Genomic DNA, 25,019 nt, shown 5'->3' on the forward strand with positions numbered 1-25,019 from the left:
ATATTTTCTCATGATTGACTCTTTTTCATCCATTCCCACCAACGTTATTTCTTCAGAGATGTGTCCCTTATTTTCACCTCTGCCACACTTGGTCAAAACACCTTATTTCCTTTGAGGCATTTACCACTATCTGAAACTATCTTTTGTTTATTTGATGGCATGTTGTGTCCCTCACAGACACAGAACGTAAGCTTCCTGAGGACAGAAACCTTGTCTGTCTCCCTCACTATTTAAGACCCATCCTGGAAAGTGCCCAGTTAGCATCGGAGTACCTGGTATTTGCTGGATTAATTAATTCATTCAACAGCAATTTTTAGACTTTCCACTGTGTACCAGGTACTGTATCAAGTTATTTTTAAATTTTTTAATTTTGTTTTTAGAAAATTAAAATATTTTTAAAATATTTTGGGCATCCCCAGTAGGTGCCTATATAGGGCTCATGAGATTTTGGTACAGGCAGGCAATGTGCATGTAATAGTCACATCATGAAAGATGGGGTATCCATCCCCTCAAGCATCCTTTGTGTTAAAAACAATCCAATTATACTCTTTTAATTATTTTAATATATGCAATTAAATTATTACTGATTATAGGTTCCCTGTTGTGCTATCAAATTCTAAGTCTTATTATTTCATTTGTTCTAAGTTCTTGACATACACCTGTGAACAAAACAGAACACAGATCCTTTCCCTCGTGGAGCTAATATCTTAGTGGGAAAGATGGGTAATAACCAAGACATTGTAAGTAAAAGGGTGGTATGTTTAAAGGTGGTAAGTGCTATGGAAGAAGAGTTTCTGGATGAGGACTTAGGGTATTTTCCAGCCTCTTCCCTTTGTGTGGCAAATTAGAAAAGGCATTTGCTTTTGCAGACACTTGAAATCATGGCTTCTGGAGAGATGAGTTCTGAGATCCTGAACATTTTTCCTCTTTGAGGCTTAGCTCTCTTATGTGTATAAAATACTAATCTCAAAATTTTGGTGTAAGCACTAGATGAACATAGATCCAATACCTTCTCATCCCTTCCCAGCCACCCACCCTCATCCTATCATTCTGGGGAAGGAAGCTGTATGTCACTACCATATTCTCCCTCTCCTGAACACCTAGCATGCTTAAATCAACCCAACGTTCATGAAAACACTCAAGATGTACTTACTGCATAAACATGTAGACAAACTAGCGTATGGGCAATTTAAAAGTAAACAAAGTTACTTGTACTCAGAAATGATGCTTTTTAAGTAAGGGTAGGAAATCTTCACCTTTACTTAATAACTCTTTTTCCCTCTTTCTAATTTAATTCAATTTTTACAGACCCCTATTGATAAAGATGTTAGATCTGCTATTCATTGTCTTTCTTATACATAGAAGTAAAATCACAGAGATAATTGTGTTATAGGAGGATAAAACATTTATTTAAATGGAAACACTAATCTTTATTTTCATCATGCTGAAGTGTGTGGTTACAATTTCCAACAAAACACTATATATAATAAGCAAAATAAGTTAGTACATTGTAAACTTATGCACAGTTTCATCAATTAACACTTTAAGAACAAACAAGCCATTTAAGACTTTGTAGCTACATTTAGTAAAAAATTGCAGACACTCAAATCTTATCAACCCCAAGTAAGACACTAAAGAGCTATTCAAGACTTCTTCAAACCAATTACACAAATACATGTTTATTTTTGGTTACAGTCCCCTGCTATGCACAAGACCATTGGAATGCTGGAACGATTACACATTTTAAAACGGCACAAAGCAAAGCAAGGAGATAACATGCCAGCCTTAGAGAAGCTGTCTTGAAAGTGCAAACTGCATTTTCTCTTCCTGAACCACTAGGATAAGAACGGGTACCTCAGACGACACGGCAGGGTCATGAGCATGCTTTCTATACCGCACTGGTGGGACATTTACTAGAACCAGGTCTCCATGCCTTTGAAGATACCTCCGGTTTTAAACAGTGAACAGGCTTCAACTAAATATAGTGCAAATCAAATACCGAGGAGCAAAACGACAGAATAGAAACCGTCACAGATCGACCTCCTGTTTCTCTACCTGGCACAACCCACATGGGACACATTGGCACACAGTAACAACAACTTCTATTTAGGTTTTGATATGGAAGGCGGTGCGGCGGAGCGAATGCAGGGCAACCACGCAACAGCCCCTGAGCAAGGCCCCGATGTTATAGACAGGATCCGTTCCCCCTCTCTGAGTACTGAATGCCCACAGAACCGTGGGGACCACGGGGGCAGCCACAGCCAGGAGATCCACCAGGAAGCTGCTGCTCCAGTACTGCCTCACGACGCCCCCGCGAGCCAGTGGGATGACACCATCCAACCTCTCTTCCACGCAGGCTGCAAAATCCAGCTCTCTCATGAGGCGGTTTGCATGGACTTCTGCATCCACATTGGCGGACGGGGTCTCCACGGGAGACAAAAGGATGGCTGAGTTTGGATTTCTTGGAGTTAAATCAACCACTAAGGCAGAGAGGGACTCTGGGAAGCTCTCCATCGAGTCTGGTTCAGACTCATCAGGGGACGCCAAGCTCGAGGGACAGGGGTCCTGGAGCTTCTGCAGCACATTCTGAATGAGCTCCGAGATGGCGGGGCTGTAGGGCACCACGTCGGTCTGTACGGCTCGCTCCACCACCACACTGCCCTCCTCCAGACCCATGACCATGGGCAGCAGCTCCAGGACATTAGCCCCAGGGGTGGAATGCACAAGCTCCAGGTCACCAGATTCTGTGGTGGTGGCTGTTACCATCTCATCAAACAAATCTGTGCCATCGGCTATGCTATCTCCCACCAGTAGCTCCCTGTCAACCCCTTCCCCAGCAACCTGCTCTTCCAGAGATAACCCATCTGCCATTGTGTCAAGAGGGGGGTTGAGGGTTAAACTCTTCTCTGGGGAATCACATGGAAAATCTAGGCACAGTTCGTCCCTCAGAGAGCCACTGTGTGCCATCTCCATGCTCTGAAGGAGAGACTCCAACTTCTTGTTTTGGATGTTTATGTCCACAAAATATTTCTGAATGCCTTTATCTTTATCAGCCAAGCTGCTCCGCATGGTTTCGATGACCTGTTTGAGCTGTTTAATCTCTTTCCTGGCTTCTTTGAGTGCCAACTGGGCCTCTACCCGGTGGCACTCCTCCTCAATCCAGTCCTCTCGCATGCGGGCCAGCTGGGACTTAAGCTCCACGATTTCACTTTCCCTAGAGTGCCAAGACAAGCATGGTTAATAAAAAAATAAAATAACTTTGAACTGGGCAACAGGCAGTTCTGGCACAGAGCCAAGAACTCATACTCTTCCACTTGAAATACAGATGTGAAATCAGTTTTGAATGCAGGGAACTCAAGAGAACACAGAAAACTTGAGAAAACACTCCAGCCTAAACTTAAAGAAACAGTACATTTTCTCTTTGGCAGAGATTAGCCATGAACTTTCTCTTTAATTGTAGAATGGCTAAAGTAATAATAGTAATCAGAATCAGAATCAAAATAGCTACCACAATTTTTTTGAGTACCCATTATGAGTCAGATATTGCACTGTTACAAGTCTTATCATCTACTCAATCCTTAATACTTAAAATGTTATTATTAGAACATCTTAGCATCTGTTAGCGTGTTTCTATCTCCATAGCCTACTCTTTCCAAATGTCTATAGTTTGTGGAAGAAAAGGCCAGTTCACTTTTAATTACCTATCAAAGACAGAAGGTAGACTGATAAGTTTTAGCCTTGCTAAATTGTTCGGATGATATTCCAATGATAAACATTTTTGAAATCATAAAATGCTACACATGGCAGGGACTTTACATGTTGACAAGCTGCTTATTCTATCTCCTCTCAGATGGGATAATATTGAATTCATCCTACACTAAGGAGAAGCGATCCTACTTTTTAGATCCTTCACAGGACAACCCTACTTCAAGATCTTTGCATATAAATTCTTTCTTACATATAATTTTTTCATAGTCAGTCCTTACATTCTCAGTGGATATGAAGATAGGATAGTCAGGATCCTCATATATATGAAGAGACATCAATATTGTTCATTTAAGTTTAGGCTAGAATATTTTCCCAAGTTTTACTGCATTCCTATTCCTTCCTCCCTTGAGTGCTCCAATCCTCCGACGGACTGGGCAAATCACAGACCAAACACTTCCAGACTTAAGGTCTGACTCACCCCAGAGGAGAGTTTGGGTCTCAAGTCTATTTCAGACAGATGATGACCCAGATTAATTCGGAAGATGAAAAATGTCCCTTCCTCACAGTCTGCGCCCTTATCTACCCACAGTTTTAGCAACCAAGGTCATTGAGTTTTCTCTATTTCTTTGTGGCAGCAGCAGAGCAGGTTTGGGCTGATCAGGTAGCCCAGACTCTTAGAGAATGCAAATGCCACCCTCACCCTGAGCTCACAGCTACCCTGGTCAGAGCTTTCCTGGTCTGTTCCAAAATGTTCCAGGGGAAAACCATCAAGCAGAAAAACTGGCCTGCTGCCCAGATGTCAAAAGTCTTCTCCCTCAGATAAGATCTCTTAAGCATGGGCTTTTTTTTTTTTTTTTCCAACCCTAACACTTGGCCAAGAACAATGAGCCCCTTCCTTCAGCACAAAAATAGCATGCAGGAATTACAATGCACACAGATATCCATTCGTGCACGGATATAAACAGGGCTTAATTGGTCCACGGTGTGTGACCCATTCTGCTGGAAGTATGGGATTGTTCGCTCACGTGTTTTTGCCATTTAAAAATAGTAATGCACACACCCGACTATTTCACATCAAAGCTGTATACACTGCAAAACAACAACAACAAAAAGGATCCCCTCTAACCGACGGGTCTCCCTGAACTCCTGGAACAGCCAAATCACACAGAATTATGAAATGGCTCTTTTCAGAGGCTGATTTAAACATTTGACAAAAATTGAATACAATCATTTTTTCTTTTCTATCTTTCTATAGTTTGGGTTCATGTTTCATTTTATGGAGAAAGAAACTGTCCTACACCCCACTGTGCAAGGAAGGCAGATTCACCTTTCATGGAGTCGGCGCTCAGATTCCTTCAGCTTGGTTTTGAGGTGTCTCACTGTAACCTCTTTCTGCTGCAGAGGAGTCAAATACTGCTCTGGGTTTGGGGGTCTGACACCATGATTTTCACCGCAAGACATGTACCTTCCGGAACGCCTGAAACAATCCAAGTAATGAAATGTTACTTTTTGCCATTTCCTTTTCTATAAAAAGAAGAGTAACACAGAGTGTTATCAGCTGAATGTTTGTGTCCCTACAGAATTCCTATGTTGAAATTCTTACCCCAATATGATGGTATTAGGTAGTGAGGACTTTGGGAATTAGCTCATAAGGGTGGAGCCTTCATAAATGGGATTAGTGCTCTTACAAAAGGAACCCCAGAGAGCTTTCTAGCTTTCTTTTTACACCCTGTGAGGTTACACTAAGAGGTGAGCAGTCTGCAGCCCAGAAGACAGCCCTCCCCAGAACCATACCTTGCTGGCACCCTGATCTCAGACCTAACCCTACAGTATGTAGCCCATGGTTCTCGAAAGATATGGACCAACGTCTAGGGTACTTTGTTATAGCTACCCACATTGACCCAGACACAGCTAACAGCTTGAGAAGGAATGGCAGCTATGTGCTGGGGTCTTAAGCCTCAATAATGGCTGACGTCACTTCAGAAGGTGAGCTGTAATAGAACTGCAGATCTTAAGACTGTTAATTACTTTGAAGATTGAAGGCGGTATTGGTGTACTTATGGAGAGAATAGGGACAGTGGAGGAGGAGAATTTTCTATGGCTTAGGAATGTTCTCATACAAAATAATGCACCATTGTCCAGATGCCTGAGCTGTCAGTTCAGAGTAACAGGCAGCACAATGGGCGAGGGTCAGGGGATGGGCCTGGGCAGAAGAGAAGGAAGCAAGCAAGATGACCTAACTTTCCGCACAGTGTGCCACTGCCTAAAGATCCTGATGGCTATTTGCTGAATGCAAGTTGTTCTAAAATCAATCCCTGCTGTGAGTATGCCAGTTTGGAGGAAATGGAAAGGTCCTTCTTCTGAAGGGGAGAAGTTTCTTCCTCTACTTAACTCTCCCCAGTGTGTTTTGTAAGAGAGGCTCAATGTTTTACAAAACAGCCCTTGCTGGAATCTTGGCCCCTCTCAGGCCTGGCTGGGAGCTGGGCATCTCTGCTGTAAGAGAGCTGATTGATGAGAATAGGGATGCCCAGCAGGAAGAAGGCTGAAGGAGGAAGGCGGCCAGCTCCTTCCCTGACTCTGGACCCAGTCCCAGCCACCGTGCTGCCAGCTCCCTGGGCACCTGCCTGCCTCCAAGATGACCTGTGTCCATGCCCACCGTCCAGTCCTCCTGTCATGGCCTCTTTGGAAATGCAGTTCCTTCTTTCTGCTCCACACTCCCTACAACCTCATATGAATTAACTTCTTGCTTGCTCTTCAGACCTCAATTCCACTTCACTTTCTCAGGGAGGCCTCCCCGGATCGCTCCAGACTGAGTTGGACCCCTCCCCACCTTTCACACACCCCTGTAGCAACAGGTGCCTACAGAATCATCTTAAGTTGTTTTTGTTTGTTTGTTTGTTTGAGATGGAGTCTTGCTCTGTTGCCCAGGCTGCAGTTCAGTGGCGTGATCTTGGTTCACTGGAACCTCTGCCTCCCAGGTTCAAGCAATTCTTCTGCCTCAGCCTCCTGCTGCTTCTGTGGCATTTTCTCTCCCTATCCAGGAACTGCTTAGATTGCTGCGCCTTGTTAGAAATTGTGGCTTGTGCTCTTTCTGCAGCAGCCCTTGAAGAATCAGCCAAATGTCAGAAAGAAAAGTGCAGTGTCTTGTTGTAGAATCAGGCAAAGGGATCAACAGTTGTATAACCCTTATTTTCTTTTTTTTTTTTTTTTTTTTTTTTTTTTTTTTTTTTTTTTTTTTTTGAGACGGAGTCTCGCTCTGTAGCCCAGGCTGGAGTGCAGTGGCCGGATCTCAGCTCACTGCAAGCTCCGCCTCCCGGGTTCACGCCATTCTCCGGCCTCAGCCTCCCGAGTAGCTGGGACTACAGGCGCCCGCCACCTCGCCCGGCTATTTTTTGTATTTCTTAGTAGAGACGGGGTTTCACCGTGTTAGCCAGGATGGTCTCGATCTCCTGACCTCGTGATCCGCCCATCTCGGCCTCCCAAAGTGCTGGGATTACAGGCTTGAGCCACCGCGCCCGGCCACCCTTATTTTCTTTTTAAAAGAAAATCTTACCAAGTAGGACAAACTAAGATGCATGAATTAAGCAGGACTCACCTCATGATGGGGCTACAGTCGCTTCCTTTGTAGGAGCCTGAATTGCTACTGCTTGGGGAAGAAGGTGCATAACTGGGATGGATATTGACAGGGCTCAGCTGATTCCTGCACAGCATGGACAGAAGGTCCTTTTCCCGCGGGGATGATGGGCTGCTGCCAGGCTTGTGTGACGAAGCTCCATTACTCCGCCCATGAGGACCTCGACTGGGAAAAGCATGAAAAATGTTAAAATCCTTGGGGCTACAGATGCCCAAGGGCTAATGTCTTACTCCCTAAATCTAAGGAAATCCAATTTATGGAGTTGAAAGGGGCAATACAATTATTTGTGTAGACTTTCCTTCGGAGCGGCCTTCTTCCCACCTGCCTGGTATTTTCTCGCCTTGTGTCATCAGCACAAGCAACCTCTCCCTCTGTTGTTCTTTCAAATAGTTTCTGGCCATAAAGCTTATTTTGGATTACACCCAATAGCCTGCTAAGAACATACACAATGTAGAATATTGATTTAGCTCAGGTTTATTTTGGACACTGTTTTCAAGATGTGGTTTTTGTTCTAGTCCACCTGTTTCAGTTTAGAAATATTTGCGTTTGGTTCACGTCAGGGTAAGAAAATTAATGTGGCTCATTTGGAGGATGGGGGAAGGTGGTAGCACATAAAGGAGGAGGAGAAAACAGGGCAGATAAACAGCACGCATAAATGCATCATCGGTAATTTTGATCACTTAAATTGTTTTTTCATTTCTTTCTAGCCCCAATGACTTAAGACAACCTTTGTCATTTAACTGCTGAAATACTGTAACAGCCCCATCTTGGTTCTCCTGCCTCTTGCTTTGCTCCCTCCAGTAGAAGGTTGGCTTGTGGCTGGAGTGGCCTTTCAAAACGGAGTCTGATTCAATGTCCTCCTCAAAGCCTTGCCATGGTTCCCCACTGCCCCCAGAACAAAGGCCAGCCTCCTTAAGATGGTTCACAAGGTCTAATCCCACCACTCCACCCAACCCCATGCTCCACCACTCCTCCCTCCTCCCTCTGTACTACAGCATTCCAAATGACTTACAGTTTCCTGAAGGATCCATGCTTGACCATCCTTAGGTTTTTGAACTCATAATCTCCTCTGCTTAGAATGTTCTCTTGCTCCCTTCCCTAAGCCCCTGGATACCAGGATATTTCCTACTTTGAGACTGATGGGAACCTACTCTAAAGAGCCTTCTCTATATTCTTCCTTTCCTAGGCCAGTGTAGGGGCACTCCTTAATGCTCTCTAAAACTCTGTGCAAATTTCTACCATTGGACTTATCACATGGCATCACAACTGCATACTTATTTGTCCTTCCTGCTAGCCTAGGGCATCCTTGAGGGCAGGAACAGCCTGTTCTTTCTACCCTCCTATTTTTGATACATGGTAAGTGTTCCCTAAAGGACTGCTAAATAAATAAACCAGGTGTGAGTCACTGGCACTGCCACTTAGTAGGAACTTAGGCAAGTAAGCCACTTAACATGGAGATCAAAACACACACACACACACCCACACACACACACCTTTCCTACCTTCCTCACAGAATTGATGTGAAAATCAAATCAAAGAATGCATGTGAGTACATTCCACAAGCTATTAAGGGTGACTCAACTGTAGAGTATTATTAGATGATAAACTTGTTCAAACTTCACCGTTAATCCTGTTACAGAGATTTGACACCCACTAGTGTAAGGAAGCATCTTGAGAATGTTGAAATTACTTAAACAGGATAAAAATTCTATGTCAGGAATATTACTTGATGGCAAAAAAAAAAAGAGAGAAAACAAGATAGCTTTCATATAGTAGTACTGCTTTCTGACAATCCTTTCTTTGCAATTTTAATTACAGCTGTATCCAACTGACATCTTAATGAGAAATGTGTGTAAATGTGAATGCAAGTGTGCGTGTGGGTATACTTGGCTTCGAAACCATGATTACTTATTTACAATCAAATATAATTTCAACTGGCTGTCAACCTTGCAAACCATACATAAATAAAACGTAACCCAGTTCTAAAGTTAAAGTTCTTTCCTTTTGAAATCATCCAAATGAATGCCGCTCTTCTCTTCGTGAGGACACTTTATATGGAACAGATGGGCTGATGGCTTTGTGACAAAACCAACTTCAGCAGCCCATAGTAGAAAGAACTTCATGAGTAGCTGAAAGGAACATGTACCCTGGTGTGCATTTTCTTTTCTATGTTTCAATTCTAAGTCTGGCATCAACCAGACTATTTCTTAATCTGATTATGAGAAATATGGACGATTAGCTATTACATGTTAGGCGGGAATGTAAAGAGCTGTCCCATATTTTGACCTGGGGAATTTTATTACGAGTTAACTGCCACTGAGGACCTTCTGTGACCCTAGCACTGTTTCGGGTGCTTTCTGAATATTGATCAGGAAATAAATTATCAGACAGCTTGTAAGAGCTAACTTTTTAAAAAGAAGCAACATGCTTAAAAATATCAGTTCTCTTCATTTAGTAGTTCAAATGCTAACATATATAGGTGCAAACTCATTATAGGCATTGATAGGAAACATTTTCAAAGGAGACACTGAGATTCCACGTTTGTCATGGCCATGAACCGGCAAACCCAATGCTGTTCTCTTCAGCCCATCCCAGATCCTTTGGTCTGGTGGACAAGAAAAACACAGTCCACAAAAAGGAGAGAAAATTCTGCTGACCTTGAACCCTTCTACAAACCTGAATATGTAACTAGAAGGTCAGAGACAGAGGAGTGTAGAAGAAACCTCATGAGTGACTCAGGTGAATTTCGATTCCCTGACCATGGCTCTGGACTTCAGGTAATATCATTGTTATCACCAGCATCATCACCACCATCATCACCATGATCTAGGGTTGAACCGTGTCACCCCCTGCAAATTGGTATGTTGAAGCCCTAACTCCCAGTACCACAGAATAACGGGGCTTTTAAAAAGTGACTAAGTTAAAATGAGGCAGTTAGAGTGGACCCTAATCCAGTTTAACTGGTGTCCTTATACAAAGAAGGAATTTGAACAGACATAAACAGAAGGAAGATGATGTAGAGACACAGGGAGAAGATGGCCACTACAAGCCAAGGAGAGGAGCCTCAGAAGAAGCCAACAGACATCTTGGTGTCAGACTTCCCATTTCCAGAACTGTGAGTAAATACATTTCTGTTGTTTAGGCCATCCAGTCTATGGTGCTGGGTTATGCAGCCCTAGCAGACTAATATAATCACCACCACCACGATTACCACCATAACCACCACCACCAGTAGCAGCAGCAACAGCAACAGTACCACGTCTCTTAGTATTACTTTCACCCCTACTGACAAAAACCACCTTTTACCAACGCTTTCACTGAGTTCTGGGCATCATGTCAAGCACTCACATATATCATCTCATTTAACGCAGTGAGGTAAGATGCTATTATTATCCCACATCCCAAAACAGGAAACTGAGGCTTGGGGTCATACACCTGATAAATAATGGAGGTTAACCTCAATCCCAGGTCTGTCTGACTCCAAATCCCAAGGGTTTTCTTTTTCTGTCTCATTTTTATCTTCCAAACAGATTCGTGTTTTAGTTAAGAAAGACAATTCCTTAGCAATATCAGCAGAGTTGCCCTTCTATGAGACAAGATAATCTGTACGCCTTTAAAATTTTGTTTTAAAAATAACTTGTCAAAAATATTCTCACCAACTCCACCTATTCCTCTCATTTCCCAACGACTGACCAATCTTCCTGTTAGCCTTCCTTCAGGGAGCTAATTCTCCACAGAGAAAATTCATTCTCTACATGGGGAAGCAGCCAATTGAAAGGATCACAAACTACTAGAGTTTGGCAGGCATAGCCGGCTACTCTTGAGGAGCTGCCCACCCATGCATGGCCCTCCGGAACACAAAATTTATGTGAAATGCCTGAGATAGTCCATGACCAAAATCTACCAATGGTACTCTGTGCCTCGGTGAGATTCTTTTATTTATTTACTTTATTTATTTATTTATTTGAAACAAAGGCTTGCTCTGTTGCCCAGGACTAGAGTGCAGTGGTGCTATCTTGGCTCACTACAACCTCTGCCTGTCAGGTTCAAGCAATTCTCCTGCCTCAACCTTCCGAGTAGCTGGGATAACAGGCACCAACCTACATGCCCGGCTAATTTTTTTTTTTTTTTTTTTTTTTTTTTGTATTTTTAGTAGAGACAGGGTTTCACCATATTGGCCAGGCTGGTCTTGAACTCCTGAACTCAATTGATCCACCTGCCTCGGCCTCCTAAAAGCACTGGGATTATAGGTGCGAGCCACTGCACCTGGCCGAGATTTTTAAAAACTGAGGATAATAGATAGAACACTGCCATTTTTCAATTTTCCATCTATTAATTTTTGTTAAACCTTTGAAGTCTATTATTGCTTGGCTATAACGGCTACTAATATAAGCATTCATCTGATTTGCATATAATTATATTTGGCTATTTTATGTTCAACATATCAAATTTTGATCACTTAAAGAAAGCATGAATTCTAGACTAGAATATTTTCTCTTAGTCACTCTGTATTATTGACACAACCTTGGAATTTAACCACAAATACAAATTCCTTTGAAACATTTAAATTGGCTTCATCTACAGGCCTTCCTTTTTTCTTTTAGCCTTTCTATATTGTTTGATACTTTGTTCCAGGTGTATGTCATAATTTCTTGGATGGGTTGTATAAATGGCTTGTTCTCAGAGCAAGCCACATCTGATGTACACAGAATGCTTACATTCATGTCCTATAATCCCAGAGGCACTTTATTGCCACAATGGGGGTGGTGGGTGGGGCTGGGGATAGAGCAATTGTGCTTTTTTACTGTGGACTTCACTCTTTCATTACAAGTTTGTCTGGCTTCAGCTGTATTTTTAATGATAAAACTGTGCCCTGGGGGGTCTCAGGTCACCTTATAAACATCAGCTAAATCTTCGGCTCACTCAAGAGAAATAGAACATATTTGCTTGCTGAGTCCTGGAAAGGTAGGCTTTTGGAAACTAGATTTTCTCCAGGAAGAAACCTTAAAAAGTCACACAGTCCAACTGTCTTTTGGACACCATGGCCCAGGAGAATCAAGTGACGTGACAAAGTCAGAAGCCAGGTCCCCTCATGTTCCGTGGCTCCCTCCATAGCTTCCTTTAAGTCTCTCCTCAGAGCTCAGTTCATCACTGAGGTATCCTAGGACCTGCCAAGCTAAAATATATCACAAACCACATTACTCTCTATCTCCTTCCCCTGAGTGTTTTTTAAATAATTATATTATTTTTCAATTTATTGTCCTTCTTGTCCTACTACAATGAATATAATTTTGTGGAGTTTTGTTTCCTCATAGTAGATGCTCAATAAATAATTGTTAAACGAATAAACAAAGCCACTGGTGGCAAGCACAGAATCCTGGGGCTTGCAATCCCTCCCACTGAATGTGAATAGTGGCTCCCGTGTTCTCATAGTCCTCTCCACCAATTCAAATAATATCAATGGAGAGCATTGGTTGATGTTTGCTATGCTCCATGCTCTGACTCAGCATTTTACTTTTATTAACTTATTTAATCCTAACAATAAACGCTCTGAGGTGGGTAGGGCTATTTCACAGATGAGGCAAACGAGGCATGGAACGGTTAAACAACTTGCTCAGAGCCACACTGCCTGGAGTTGGTGCTGGCATTTGAGCCAAGGCAGCCTGGCTTCAGAGCCCACACACCCAGCTAGTGTGCTATATGGGGTGGCCACCATGCCTATGAACTTTACTACACTTTCTTCACTCCTTCCCCAGGTAAATGTTGCGAGTGGTCAGGGAGTAGCTGCTTCCTTCACAGAGGTTAAAAATGGAAGCCCAGCTAGAGGAAAAAAAGGGTGAAGTCAGAGGCTTCACAGCTAAGAGACTCATAGATTCACAGAGAGGGGGTTGGGAGGGAAGTGGGAGAGCACTAGCTTCCTATGCAGATGAGTACACAGGTGAGTGAGGGAAAGAGAGAAGGGACAGAAAGAGGAGTGAGCATAGAGTCAAAGGTTGGATGGGAGACAGCCATGGATGGCTAAACACAGGTGAGCCATGTGACCACAGTAGGCAAGGTAGGAAAAACTACCAATTTAAAAATCACTGTAAGAAAACAAAACAAAAAGCCTAACTGAATAATAAAATATGAACGAACAGTAATCCGGGTAGTTCTACAGACGCATAGGTGCAGGTGAGTCACCTGTGTAAAGCATATTAATTACAGAGTAGGGGACGGTGCCTACTTGCGTGAAGAAGAAGACCGCTTGCTCCCCGCAGTCGACATATGGACCTCAGGAGCGGAAATGCTGCCTGTGCTGCTCGAGGAGCTAAAATCAGCTTCACTACCTGAAAAACAACAGGGGAGAGAGAAGCGTGAGGGAAAGGAAACCGGAGAACACGCTGGCCAGTTCCCTGCCTTCCAGGTCCCTGCTCCCTGCATTTGCACACTATTGGCAAGTGCCAAGATTCCAGAGTTTCCAGGCTCACAGAGTTTTCCTCAAAGCAGTCAAGAGAAGGCCCAGCACAAGGACATCATTTCATAAATACAGCTAAGATGCACAGTAAGGCTGGTTTCATATAGAGGCCGGTCTTCCTGCAGACACTGTCAACAGTGACCCAAGCGAGTCAAGAAATGCACTGTTCTCCCGTGTGTGAGGCTCTCACTCCACAACAACGGGCTCACCCTACTTCAAGCAAAAGAAAAAGAAAAAGTAAATACTGATCAGTCCAAGAGCAGTTTTTCCAAGAGAGTTTATCTTTGGGTTTCTGTAGTCAGCTAGTCATACTTCAATTTGGCACGTTAGGTTTGGAGACAGTTAACCAGTGAAAGGCAGTCAGGAAAGAGCAAAGCCTGGGCTCCCAGACTGCCTGCACTGGCACTATCTGAGAACTGACTTTCTCTGACTGCAGTTTTGGTTTTTCTTTAAGGAATAGATCCTTAACAGAAAAGCAGAAATTTAACAGTGATAGAACCTGTAAATTCCACTGAAACTTGGAATTTTAGCTTCAGAGTGGGATTACAGGTAGGGATGTTCATTAGTTTGCAAAGATCACATGATATGTTGAGTACAGACTACAGTTGGGTGTGTAATTATAATAGAAACATGCTGTGCAGTAAAATAATTTATATAAATTAATCCTAACAAAAATATGTAGTTCTAAAAGAGTGATAATGGAAACATTCTCATACACTGCCTGGGGAAGTGAAAGGATGTGGAAGAGGCAAGCTAGAACAATGAGAAGAAGAAAAAGAATTTTTTAAAAACGTGAAGTACCATGTGCTTTTGAAAAATAAGTCTAGGTATACAGTTTAATCTGACCTTGTTGCTCAACTCCTACAACACAATTTGTGCCTCTTCTGGTTTAGAACCCAGAGCCAGCTCACATTTCTGGGCTGAAGAAAATATGAATAGCCTAAATCCTTGATTTTCTAACAAGCAGTGAACAATAATTATCATAATAATGACTATTTATTGAATGTTTACTAGGTCTCAGGCCCTATTCGCGATGCTTTCTATGCTATATATTATTTATTCTTGACATCTTTGTAAAATAGACATTAATCTCACTGTTTTACTATTGAGAAAACTGAAGCTGATTTGCCTGAAGCTTGTAGGTGATAAATTCTGTCCACGACCAAATCTTCATACTACTTCTCCCATACTATGCTTTATCCTCAGAAAGGCAGTAGGAAGAAGCAGCGGAACAGGAGAAGTTCTTAGAGAAACTATACATTACCATCTCCCTAACAGGCCAACACGAACCACAGGTACAAGATGTGGCCAGACTTTGGCCTGCTGGGGAACAGATTTCGCTCTCTGATGGGCTTTATTAGTTTTGCTAGAGAGGAAGGTAGGTAATCACAAGGTAGAGAGAAAAAAAAACATCCTTTCCCTGGTTTCCAGGAGCTCTCAGGAACCCCAGCCTCTAGGAAGTCCAGGTCTCTAGGAAAGAGACCAAGAATGACCCATTAGCCAGATGACAGCAGTGACTCCTGGCTCCCAGCAGAATTCTGGGAAGATTAGCATGGCAGTTTATCAGAACTGAGACCAGCTATTCCTTCTGGATTTTGTCTAATGATGTAATGAGCTCCTAGAAGCTTCCCAAACTTCATCAGTTGACTCTAAGGAATGCACTGGTTAAACTGTAGTAGTTCAATCTCAAGGATTCATGATTGGTAATGGAGTCCAGCAACATGAGATTCCTGACAGCCTAACTCAGCCAGCTTTGTTTGCTAGTAAATTATCACGTTTGTTATCCAATGATAAAGGTAGGCAATTTTCAAAAGTAGATCCTGTGGTTACAGCCATCAGGTTAAGATATTATTTTCTAATGTGCAATTATTCCTCTGAAACACTCAGCTTTCATTCCTTTCACAAAAGTCCATCAATTATAATTGAACTGCTTGCCTAAAAGCAGAAATTCTAGAACAGGAACAGATAATTGTGGAAAATCCATTGTTACCCCATGGTGCTTCTGATCTGTGGTAATTACGTTCTGTGAACTAAAAGGACAACTTTGTTCTACATTTTATTGCTACTGGAACTCAATATATTGACTTTTATGTATTTGCAGGGCCTAAGGTCACTTTGTTTCAGCACTTTCCTCTCTTACTTTCTGTACATCTGAAAGAAATTAGAAGGCACAATCGGGTCCCTGCAGCTGTATTCAGGACTATTTGAATAGCACGATAGTGAAAAATGAATATACTACTTCACAACTATTTCAGTTTATGAATTTAAAAAACACAAACTGGTTAATGCAGTGTAAAAATCAGTGAACACTTTTTAAAGGATACACAGGAAAGCTAAATGTAATACATTATCTGATATACTTCCTTCAATACTAAGCAAAATAACTAAGAGAAAAGCTGGAGACCTAATCACCGCACCCCCATTTATCTATTAGCTGGCAACAAAGATACAAGGAAGGAGAGGCATTCTTTATTCATTTCCTTTAAACAGTGTATGCAACTAATATATTGTTTTCAGTGCTCTTTTGGGTTATTAAAATCATGCACAGAGTACCTAACCTAAAAACATAAAACCTCGACTGGGCATGGTGGCTTACGCTTGCAATCCCAGCACTTTGGGAGGCCAAGGTGGGCGGATCACCTGAGGTCAGGAGATCGAAACCAGCCTGGCCAACATGGCGAAACCTCGTGTCTTTTTTTTTTTTTTTTTTTGAGACGGAGTCTCGCTCTGTCACCCAGGCTGGCAAAACCTCGTTTCTACTAAAAATACAAAAATTAGCTGGGTGGTGGTGAGCGCCTGTAATCCTAGCTACTTGGGAAGCTGAGGCAGGAGAATCACTTGAACCAGGGAGTCCGAGGTTACAGTGAGCCAAGATGATGCCACTGCACTCCAGCCTGGGTGACAGAGCAAGACTCCATCTCAAAAAACAAAACAAAACAAAAACAAACAAACAAAAAGAAAAAACATAGGACCTCAGCTAGGCAGCCTGGATTCAAAGCCTGCCCCTAACCCGTATTAGGTGGAAAGTTTTAGCCAAGTTACTTCACTTCTTTGTGTCCCAGTTTCCTAATTGGTTAAACAAAGATGATACTCATAGCGCCTGCTTCATGGGTTTCTTGGAAACAATGAATGTCATCCTCATTAACAGTCTTTGTTCCTCATCAATATTGTTTTCGATCAGCTGCCAGGTTAGTGGAGTGTTATTCCAGGACTGAACAGACAGGATGAATTTGATGACCTTTAAGATAATGCTCTGATGCCAAACATTTAGTGACTAAGCATCCTGCTGCAGAAGGCATTTTTCCAACTCTAAAGAAGCTATGCCCAGTGACCTCCAGAAGTTCTGGCAGGTTTTTGTTTCATAGCACTGCTGAACTGTTTTGAGAGATATTCCTTTTATTTATAACGTTAGGATAATTAAGCGTTCTGTGCATGTATGCTAACGCCAGGGAATTAGAAAAGGAAGAAAAAAATGAAAACAAAAAGAATACGTGCCCAAACCGATAGCTAACTGACTTATTTTTAAAGCACTGCCTGTAATCTGGTCTCTTAGGACATTATTAATTTTTCCTGTTTTCAAGATATGGAGCAGTCCTCATACATCAGAACACCACAGTATAGAGCAATCCTGAGATCTACTAAGCGGTATTAAGCCATTCTAAAACACTGATTTAAGTAACCCCAAACCCTCTCTTATCCTTTATCACTGCAAAGCTATCACATTAATTCAGGTTGGACCACCTCAAATAGAGGCAGTAAAAAAAATTAAATTAAATTAAAAAACCCCACCTAGTTCCCACCCCTTCTCTCCCATCCTCCTTCTCCACCCATCCCCCCAAAATACACAGATTTTTAAATTTACAGGTCTCCAGGGAGGAGAGAGGAACCATTTTCACTGAAGCCAAGCACAGCTATTAAGGAGCAGCAGAAGCAGTGGACACATGCAATTATAAAAGATACTATTAAAAGAAGCTGCTCTAAAGTACATTCAGTAGAACTGACTCTTAGCTGCTAAGGCTTGGGGGGCCCAGCCAAGGAATCCAAGAAATGCTTCACAGCCTAAACAGGGTTTTTGTTTTAGTTTTTGCAAAATTACTTTCCTAAACCCTGTATAGGTATTTATCTCAGAAAGGGAATATTTAGTTAAATGATCAATACATTGATAAGATACATATACAGGTTTTTTAAAATTTGAGAATAAAAATATTCTTGAAAAATTGTAAATGTAATTTCCATTTATATCGTAGTTTCAGAAAATAGTTTTCTTCATTCTGATTGATGCTCAATTGATGGAACTGCCATATACTTAAAATCATACACACACATACACACACACAAACAGCTAAACACAAAAGAAGAGAAGTTCAAACTTATAAAACTGCTTATGGGAAAATAGCAAGGTCAAAGCCAAATAGATACACTGAAAAAATATTTATAACACATGATAAAAAGTTAATCTCCTTAATTTACCAAAAGCTCATAAAATTAGGGTAAAAAAACCTAACAAAAAAATGGGCCAAGGACATAATAGGTAGATGAAAGAAAAAGAAAAAGAAATGACTGATACACATGAAAAGCCATATAATCTATCAACATCACTAAAAATATAAATGAAAGTAAGGAGACTTTTTCCATCTATCTGATAGGCAAAAGAGTCTGATAATACCAGCCCTGTTAAGGGTTTGTAAAAACAGAGTAAGAGTGTGAACTACACTACATGCATAAAAAGGAAAACTGTACTGCTAGGAATTTATTCTGCACATAAGGACCCAAAAAGGCAACCTAGTTGTCCATCAATAGTTGTCCATTAAATCAGGTGGTATAGCAACAGCCTAACAGAATACTCCGCCATTGTGAAAAGGAGTGACATGATCCTGGGTGTGTCTAAGTGAAAAGATATCAAACACCTGTTATTAGATGAGAAAAACAAGATGCAGAAAAGTGGGTACTGCAAATATGCTTTTTTTTTTTTTTTTGTAAATAAATCTTTAGATAATATGTAACCTGCTATAGGCACAGAACATTTTTCTTGAGGTATAAAATGATCTGTTAATAGCGGTGTCTCTTGGGAACAGGAAAGTGTGGATATAAAGAGACTCTTATTTTCATTTTATTATCTTTCTGAGCCATTTGGCTTCTCTAACCATGTGCACATTATTCATATTATAAAATATATATAAGAGTTCACTGACATATGAACAATCCATTTTTTCCCTCTAAAAATGTAAATTTTTTAAGGAAAATCTTTTTATAATAAGAGTAGTCACACCATATTATGTAGTATTAAGAGAGTTCTGGAGTTGAGACACCTGGGTTTGAATCTTGGCTCCTCTACTTGCTCTCTGTGGTGCTTTGAGGAATGAATTTACCCTCTCTCTGCCTTAGCATCCTCATCTATAAAATAGGGATGAAGTTATTAATATTAAGTATTGCTAAAAGATTGTGGAAATTCAGGTGACACATGCAAAGAAATGAGAACAATGCCGGACATATAGCAAGCCCTCAATAGTACCATTTTAGTTGAAACTACTGGTACAGTGGCCCAAAGGCCAGAAGAAGGCTTCTCAAGAAAGGTCTTGATTACATCTATCTCTTAAAAAAAACTATAATAGGAAATGCTTTTTCCTACTCATACATTTTTAAATTACTTTTTACAAAAGGTGGTTTTCCTTTTGCCATTGTTCAGCAAAGAGCATGTTTCTGTTTTTTAATTCTCTTTCTGTGTGTGTACAACAGGGTGTGTGTGTGTGTGTGTGTGTGTGTATGTACAATAGGGTGTCTTCAAAAAACCTGATTCTAAAAGAGACTCCCCATGGATGCCTCCAAAAAGTTCTAGAGTCTCTTGTGGTTTAGAACTCTGCCTTAAGAAAGTCCCAGGGAAATATGAGTAGATTTACTCTAGTTCTCATCTTTGCAGGGCCTAGTCTCCTGAGTTAGGTAGCTTGGAAGGTCTAAGAAAGGGAGGAGGCCTTAAGGAGGCCAAGAGGGTCAGAGGCAACGCCACCCAGTTCACTCCTGTACCTTGGGCTGGCTCAGCTACCTGTCTAAGCAGAAATACAGACAACCCATCTGCTGAACAAGAAGAGCGAATGAGAGAAATGATAAGCAAAGAGGGTGTAAAGAAACCAATAAACAAGGGGAAGTGAAAGTTTCTGACCAGAAGTAGCTATAAAGCCCAGCTCCACCTGTCACTAGTTGTATATCTTGACCAAGTTTTTTTAACTTATCTAAGCCTTACTTATATATGTATACACATACATTTTAAAAGGTTAATTTATTATTTATTTAGCAAAAAGTTATTGAGCACCTGCCATGTGTCAGGTCCTGTTTTAAGTGCAAAGATAATGATTCCCATCCCATTGGGTTGCTGTGAAAATAAATTGAGTTAATGCATAGAAAGTGCTTGACACACTCATAAATACAAATTTTAAAATTATTATTAATAATGCAGTGGTCCCTAAACCTAACTGTGCATGAAGATTATCTGTGAAGTTTAATAATAGTGCAGATTTCTGGGAAACTCTCACAAGAATTCCAGTTCAGAAGATCTGGGAGGAGGGTGAGCCAGGCATCTGCATTTTTGATAATTACAATAGCTGATTGTGCAGCAGGTGGTCCATGAACCATATTGTGAGGAAGAGAGCTCCAAACCTAAAAAAGTGCCTGGACTTTCTCTGCAAGTCCTATCAAATTGCAAGAGCTTTCTTCAGTGCGATGTGAACAATGAGTGAGCAGAAACGAAGACAGACAGGCCAGTGAAAGGATGAGGAAGAAATTCATGGACAAACTGCACAGGAGAGAAGAATTTCATTTACAGAATGATCTGTACCCTCACGGCTCTCCAGGAACACTTTCCTGGAGTGAATACATTATCAGAGGACTGGAGGGAAAGATGGAATGTACATAAGGCACAGGTTGTTTGAAACTGGGCCAGTTCCAGCCAAACTCATGTACACAAATGTTGGTTTGCAAAGCTAGTAGGATACTTAACAGTTGGTTCATGGTTCAAAGTCCTCATAATCCTGTTGTAAAAGAGGAGGGGCCAACCAGTGTGCAGTTGAACATGTCAAATGCCATTCAGCAGAGAAAAACATTTCACAATCCAGCATATGCTGCATTGGGGTTATTCCATCAGTGCCAACCTGGATTTTCCATGGCAGACATGCTTCACAGCATCAAAGGAACCACACACAGGCATTCATCATCTCCCACACTGACTCAGCTCAGGAACCACTCCAGTAGCAGGCATGTCCAACGGGCAGCCCTCCCCCCACTGCGTTTCACCCAACGGGGCTAGGAAAGGTTACATCCACTGTGGTCATAAATTTCATCCTAGCTCATTATCTTGGGGACCCAGTAAAAACAGAGCAAATCCTCCCTGAAGTATTTTCCAGACTTTAACATGTTACTTATCTTTGATTTCTTGTCAAATGTACTGAAGTGAATTGAATTTCTGCCCCTTTAAAAGAACTAGCTGGAAAGCCTGCTGCTTCTATTTAAGGAGAAGCATTTATCCAGTGCTTACCAAAATGAGATGCCTGCCCTCCTGTCTGGCAGGAAAACCTAAATCAGGAAGAGCAGTCCTAATGGTGGTGCTGGGTGCGGAGCAGGGGTGTCACTGCAGGAGGCGTTCATAGGGGAGGAAGGAGGTGATGAAGGGCTGGGAGAGAAAAATGGGGAGTGAGACACCAGGAAAGACAGAAGGTCAGGACGGGGATAGGATTTAAGTCTATGACTCAGTCCAGAATATAAGGGAGAAGGAAAAGATGAGGAGGTTTTGGAGTCACCTCATCCTCCACTCTTCTTCATCTCAGTGAGGTGGTGCTGTCTGCTTGCAATTCTAGACCACAAATGGAATAAAACACCCACTTACTGGGAAACAGATGACATAATTCACAACTCATTGCCAAGACATCCAATGGGGCCCTAAAATAATGTTGTTGTTTTTTTTAAACCTCATTTCTGTACTTAAACATGGCTTTTCTTAATTGACTCTAAGACCTAACAGCCTTGACCATTCAACCCCCATCTTCGTCCCCACTGTGTGACAACCTCCAGGGTACATCATCTTCTTGACCCACAGGTTCCTTCCTTCCCTTGGCAGTGGCACTCAGAGTGTCAGGAAGGTTGCATCTGTCTCACATGTGGCTCACTCCCTGGATTTTCTCAGTAGCACTGACCTCCAACTCCACTGCATTTAAACAGAGCAGAGTTCCGACACCAGACTCGGCCATGCTCCCCTTCCAATATCTTGACGTGCTTTCACCCTCCTCTCTCTTTCTCACTTGCATTTTCAGTCTCCATGAAGTTATTTCTCTTTGCCTTTTTCAAAGTAATACGGTTTAGTAGTTTCAGTTACTAGCTGTGTGACCTTGGGAAATACAAGCTCTTTTTTCACTTTTTTCTATGAAAGGAGAATAATAATAGTATCTATTTCATAGAGTTGTGTAAGAATAATGTAAGATAATATATGTAAAACATGAAAAATAGTGCTGGCACTCAGTAAACACTTTAACATTTCACTATTATTTTTATTTTTCTTCTTATGACCTTCTTTGAACCGTATCTAGGTCCCAACCCATGTGAGGCCAAAATCTGGAAGAACTTAGAACAGGGACACGGAATGAGGCGAGGCTGTTGTGTGGTGTGAGTGGCAAGAAAGGATTCAAAACAAGCATGAAAATAAAAAAAGAAATAGAAGATGGTCCTGGCAGAGGATGGTAAAAATTTTTCTTTTAGATTATAAATCAATGAGTAAGTCTTCCTTAGCTGTATTGACTGAATATCCCAATTTCATAGGAAGGCCTGCAGCACACTAAGCAACAGGGAGCTAATGATCCAGACCTTCTTATAGGGTCTGTGGCTCACAAATAACACATGGTGAGAGCTATTATCTCCACATTAGTTCATATTTGTGTGTTCCCCAGCTCTTTGCTAGCACATGTGGGCTGAGACCATAGTTCTGCCTTCAGAGACAGGCAAATGTCTTAGGAGGGACACAAGTTAGGTGCTAAGAGAGGTCAACAATGGGAAAGACTGTTTCCTGCTGGAAGCATGAAGACTTCGTGGAGGAGGCACACTGAACTAGCCAGGTTTTGAAGCCATTTACAACAATTCATGACTGTAGCATGCAGAGCTGTGGAGACAGCACGGGGTGAAGGGAACAGCATACAGAGATGGTAACGCAGAAAGAATTAGAAGCAACAGCAGGCAATGAGGCAATAAAGGCAACTGGGAGGCAGGTGAATTTAAAATCTTCCTTAGACACAGGTCCCAGTGGTTGCCACTGGTCAAGTTAAGAGTTGCTCATATTTGACACATAGGTCTCTTTTATTTTCTAAAATTCTCACTTTCACTTCTCTAAGAAAATATGCAAACATATTACCTTACTCAGAGAGGTGAAAATGAAAGAAAAGGAAGCACATATTTTTCATATTCTAGGGATCCTACAGCCACAATTGTGTCTGAAGTGATTCCCCTGACAACCCTTAATGGTCTACTGATCTGTGCCCTTCATGATCTCCATTTAGAGGTTGAACCTGCTGACATGTGTGAGGTGAGGAAGTGGCAGGTCAGAGAATGCTGTATGAAACTAAGCATGGAACTATTTTTCTATAGATGAGTGACATTTCATTATTCTTTCTGTGACCTAGAAAGCTGTTCTCTCAATGTATTTTTTAAAAGAATCTCAGATGCAAAGAACTGGATTAATCATAATTATTGGTTTTTGACATTCTCTCATCATTGGCCCATGCAAGGCTATCCTTAGTTTGTTTATTTACTGACTGCTCTGTTTATGTATTTATGTTTTGTTTATGTTTAATATAATAAATGAAGAAACCACCAACCCATCACAAAAACTAGAACAGTGACACTAACTTGCATCCACCTATGTGGTCTTCCTTCATCTTATCCCCAGTTCACCATTTCCTTGCATTCACTTTTACAAAGAATGATCACATCTATATATTTTTAAAAGGTAGAATTTGAGGATTTTGGTTTTATTTGTTTTTGACTTTTTAAAATAAATAGGTTATCATGATGTATATAAAATCTTTTGGGACAATTTTCATTCAATATTATGTTGCTAAAATTCTCCATATAGTTGTAGTGCATTCATTTGACTGCTATATAATATTAGAGTGTGTGATTTTTATCCATAATTTATACTTCATTCTCCTGATAATGAGAAAATCAGTTGACTTTATTCCAGTTACTCGTTTAGCTAGATTTTCCATTCCAATAAACATGTATTTGCATTTCCGGAGTCTAAGAAAAAAAAATCAAGAGGAAATCTACTCTTAGTAATATATTTCATAGGCAAGAAGAAATGCTCTGTGGACCACCTGTCCTTACAGATTGGTACTTATACCCTTCTTCCTGTCGTTATGAATAATTAAAAGTAGTTATGAAGAAGAAAAATAAAACTAGAATCTCTGTTTTACCTTATTCCAATTTTAGGGTCCAAAATGCCTAGGGTGACCCCTTGTCTCATGGTAGCTCTGACCCTGAATAGCCCTAGAAGATCAGGAATTACCTGATGCCCTGTTGAGTCTGGCTTAGGTCACTTCACAACCCTGTACTTAGCCTTGGCAAGGAGACGAAGCCCATGAACGTGAGAAGCTGACCCAGAGTTGCTGGATTATGCATACAGCCTCATCGAGGGAGAAACCTCTTGTCCCAAAATGGGGAGGAAGAGTGATGGGAGAAAGCTTCCCTGACAGTATGTGCTGGTGTTTAATGCAGCCCAGAACTTGTTCCTAATTCCAAGGCCTAATTCCAAGTTGCAAGTGAAGAAAAGATCTTCATTTTAAGGCAAGCCCTGCTGTTTTGGAGAAGGGGAAGACACCATGTAAGTCTCTGTATTAGAGCTGGGTGAAGTGGCTCCCGTCTGTAATCCCAGCATTTTGGGAGGCTGAGATAGGCCGACCAATTGAGCCCAGGGGTTCAAGACCAGCCTGCATAAAATGGTAAAATCCCATCTCCGAAAAAAAAAAAAAATACAAAAACGTAGCCAGGCATGGTGGTATGCGCTTATAGTCCCAGCTACTCAGGAGGCTGAGGTGGGAAGAGCAACTGAGCCCCGGAGGTTGAGGCTACAGTGAGCCATGAACATGCCACTGCACTCCAGCCTGGGTGACAGAGTAAGGCCCTATCTCAAAAAAAAATTTTTAAGTCTGTATGAGGAAGTAACTGCTATGCTTTATAAATGTTAAAGGCAAA

At 41.5% G+C, this 25,019-nt stretch overlaps 1 protein-coding gene across 17 annotated transcripts in view; it reads right to left on the minus strand.

Moving 5' to 3' along the window:
* Window positions 1-1,188: 1,188 nt before the first annotated feature.
* Window positions 1,189-25,019, minus strand: part of SYBU (syntabulin) — a 118,062-nt gene continuing 94,231 nt past the window's right edge. For 16 of the 17 annotated variants that reach the window (XM_025394298.1, XM_025394297.1, XM_025394291.1 and 13 more), the window contains 4 exons: window positions 13,566-13,668; window positions 7,304-7,507; window positions 5,036-5,185; window positions 1,382-3,214 (listed from right to left, as the gene is read on the minus strand). In XM_025394298.1, coding sequence (XP_025250083.1) covers window positions 2,107-3,214; window positions 5,036-5,185; window positions 7,304-7,507; window positions 13,566-13,668 — 1,565 coding nt within the window. In that variant the 3' untranslated portion in view covers window positions 1,382-2,106. Of the gene's footprint in view, window positions 3,215-5,035; window positions 5,186-7,303; window positions 7,508-13,565; window positions 13,669-25,019 lie in introns of all 17 variants that reach the window. The other variant, XM_025394303.1, reaches the window with a different exon arrangement.

The sequence above is a fragment of the Theropithecus gelada genome, chromosome 8 (assembly GCF_003255815.1).
Source record: "Theropithecus gelada isolate Dixy chromosome 8, Tgel_1.0, whole genome shotgun sequence".
Taxonomy (NCBI): domain Eukaryota; kingdom Metazoa; phylum Chordata; class Mammalia; order Primates; family Cercopithecidae; genus Theropithecus; species Theropithecus gelada.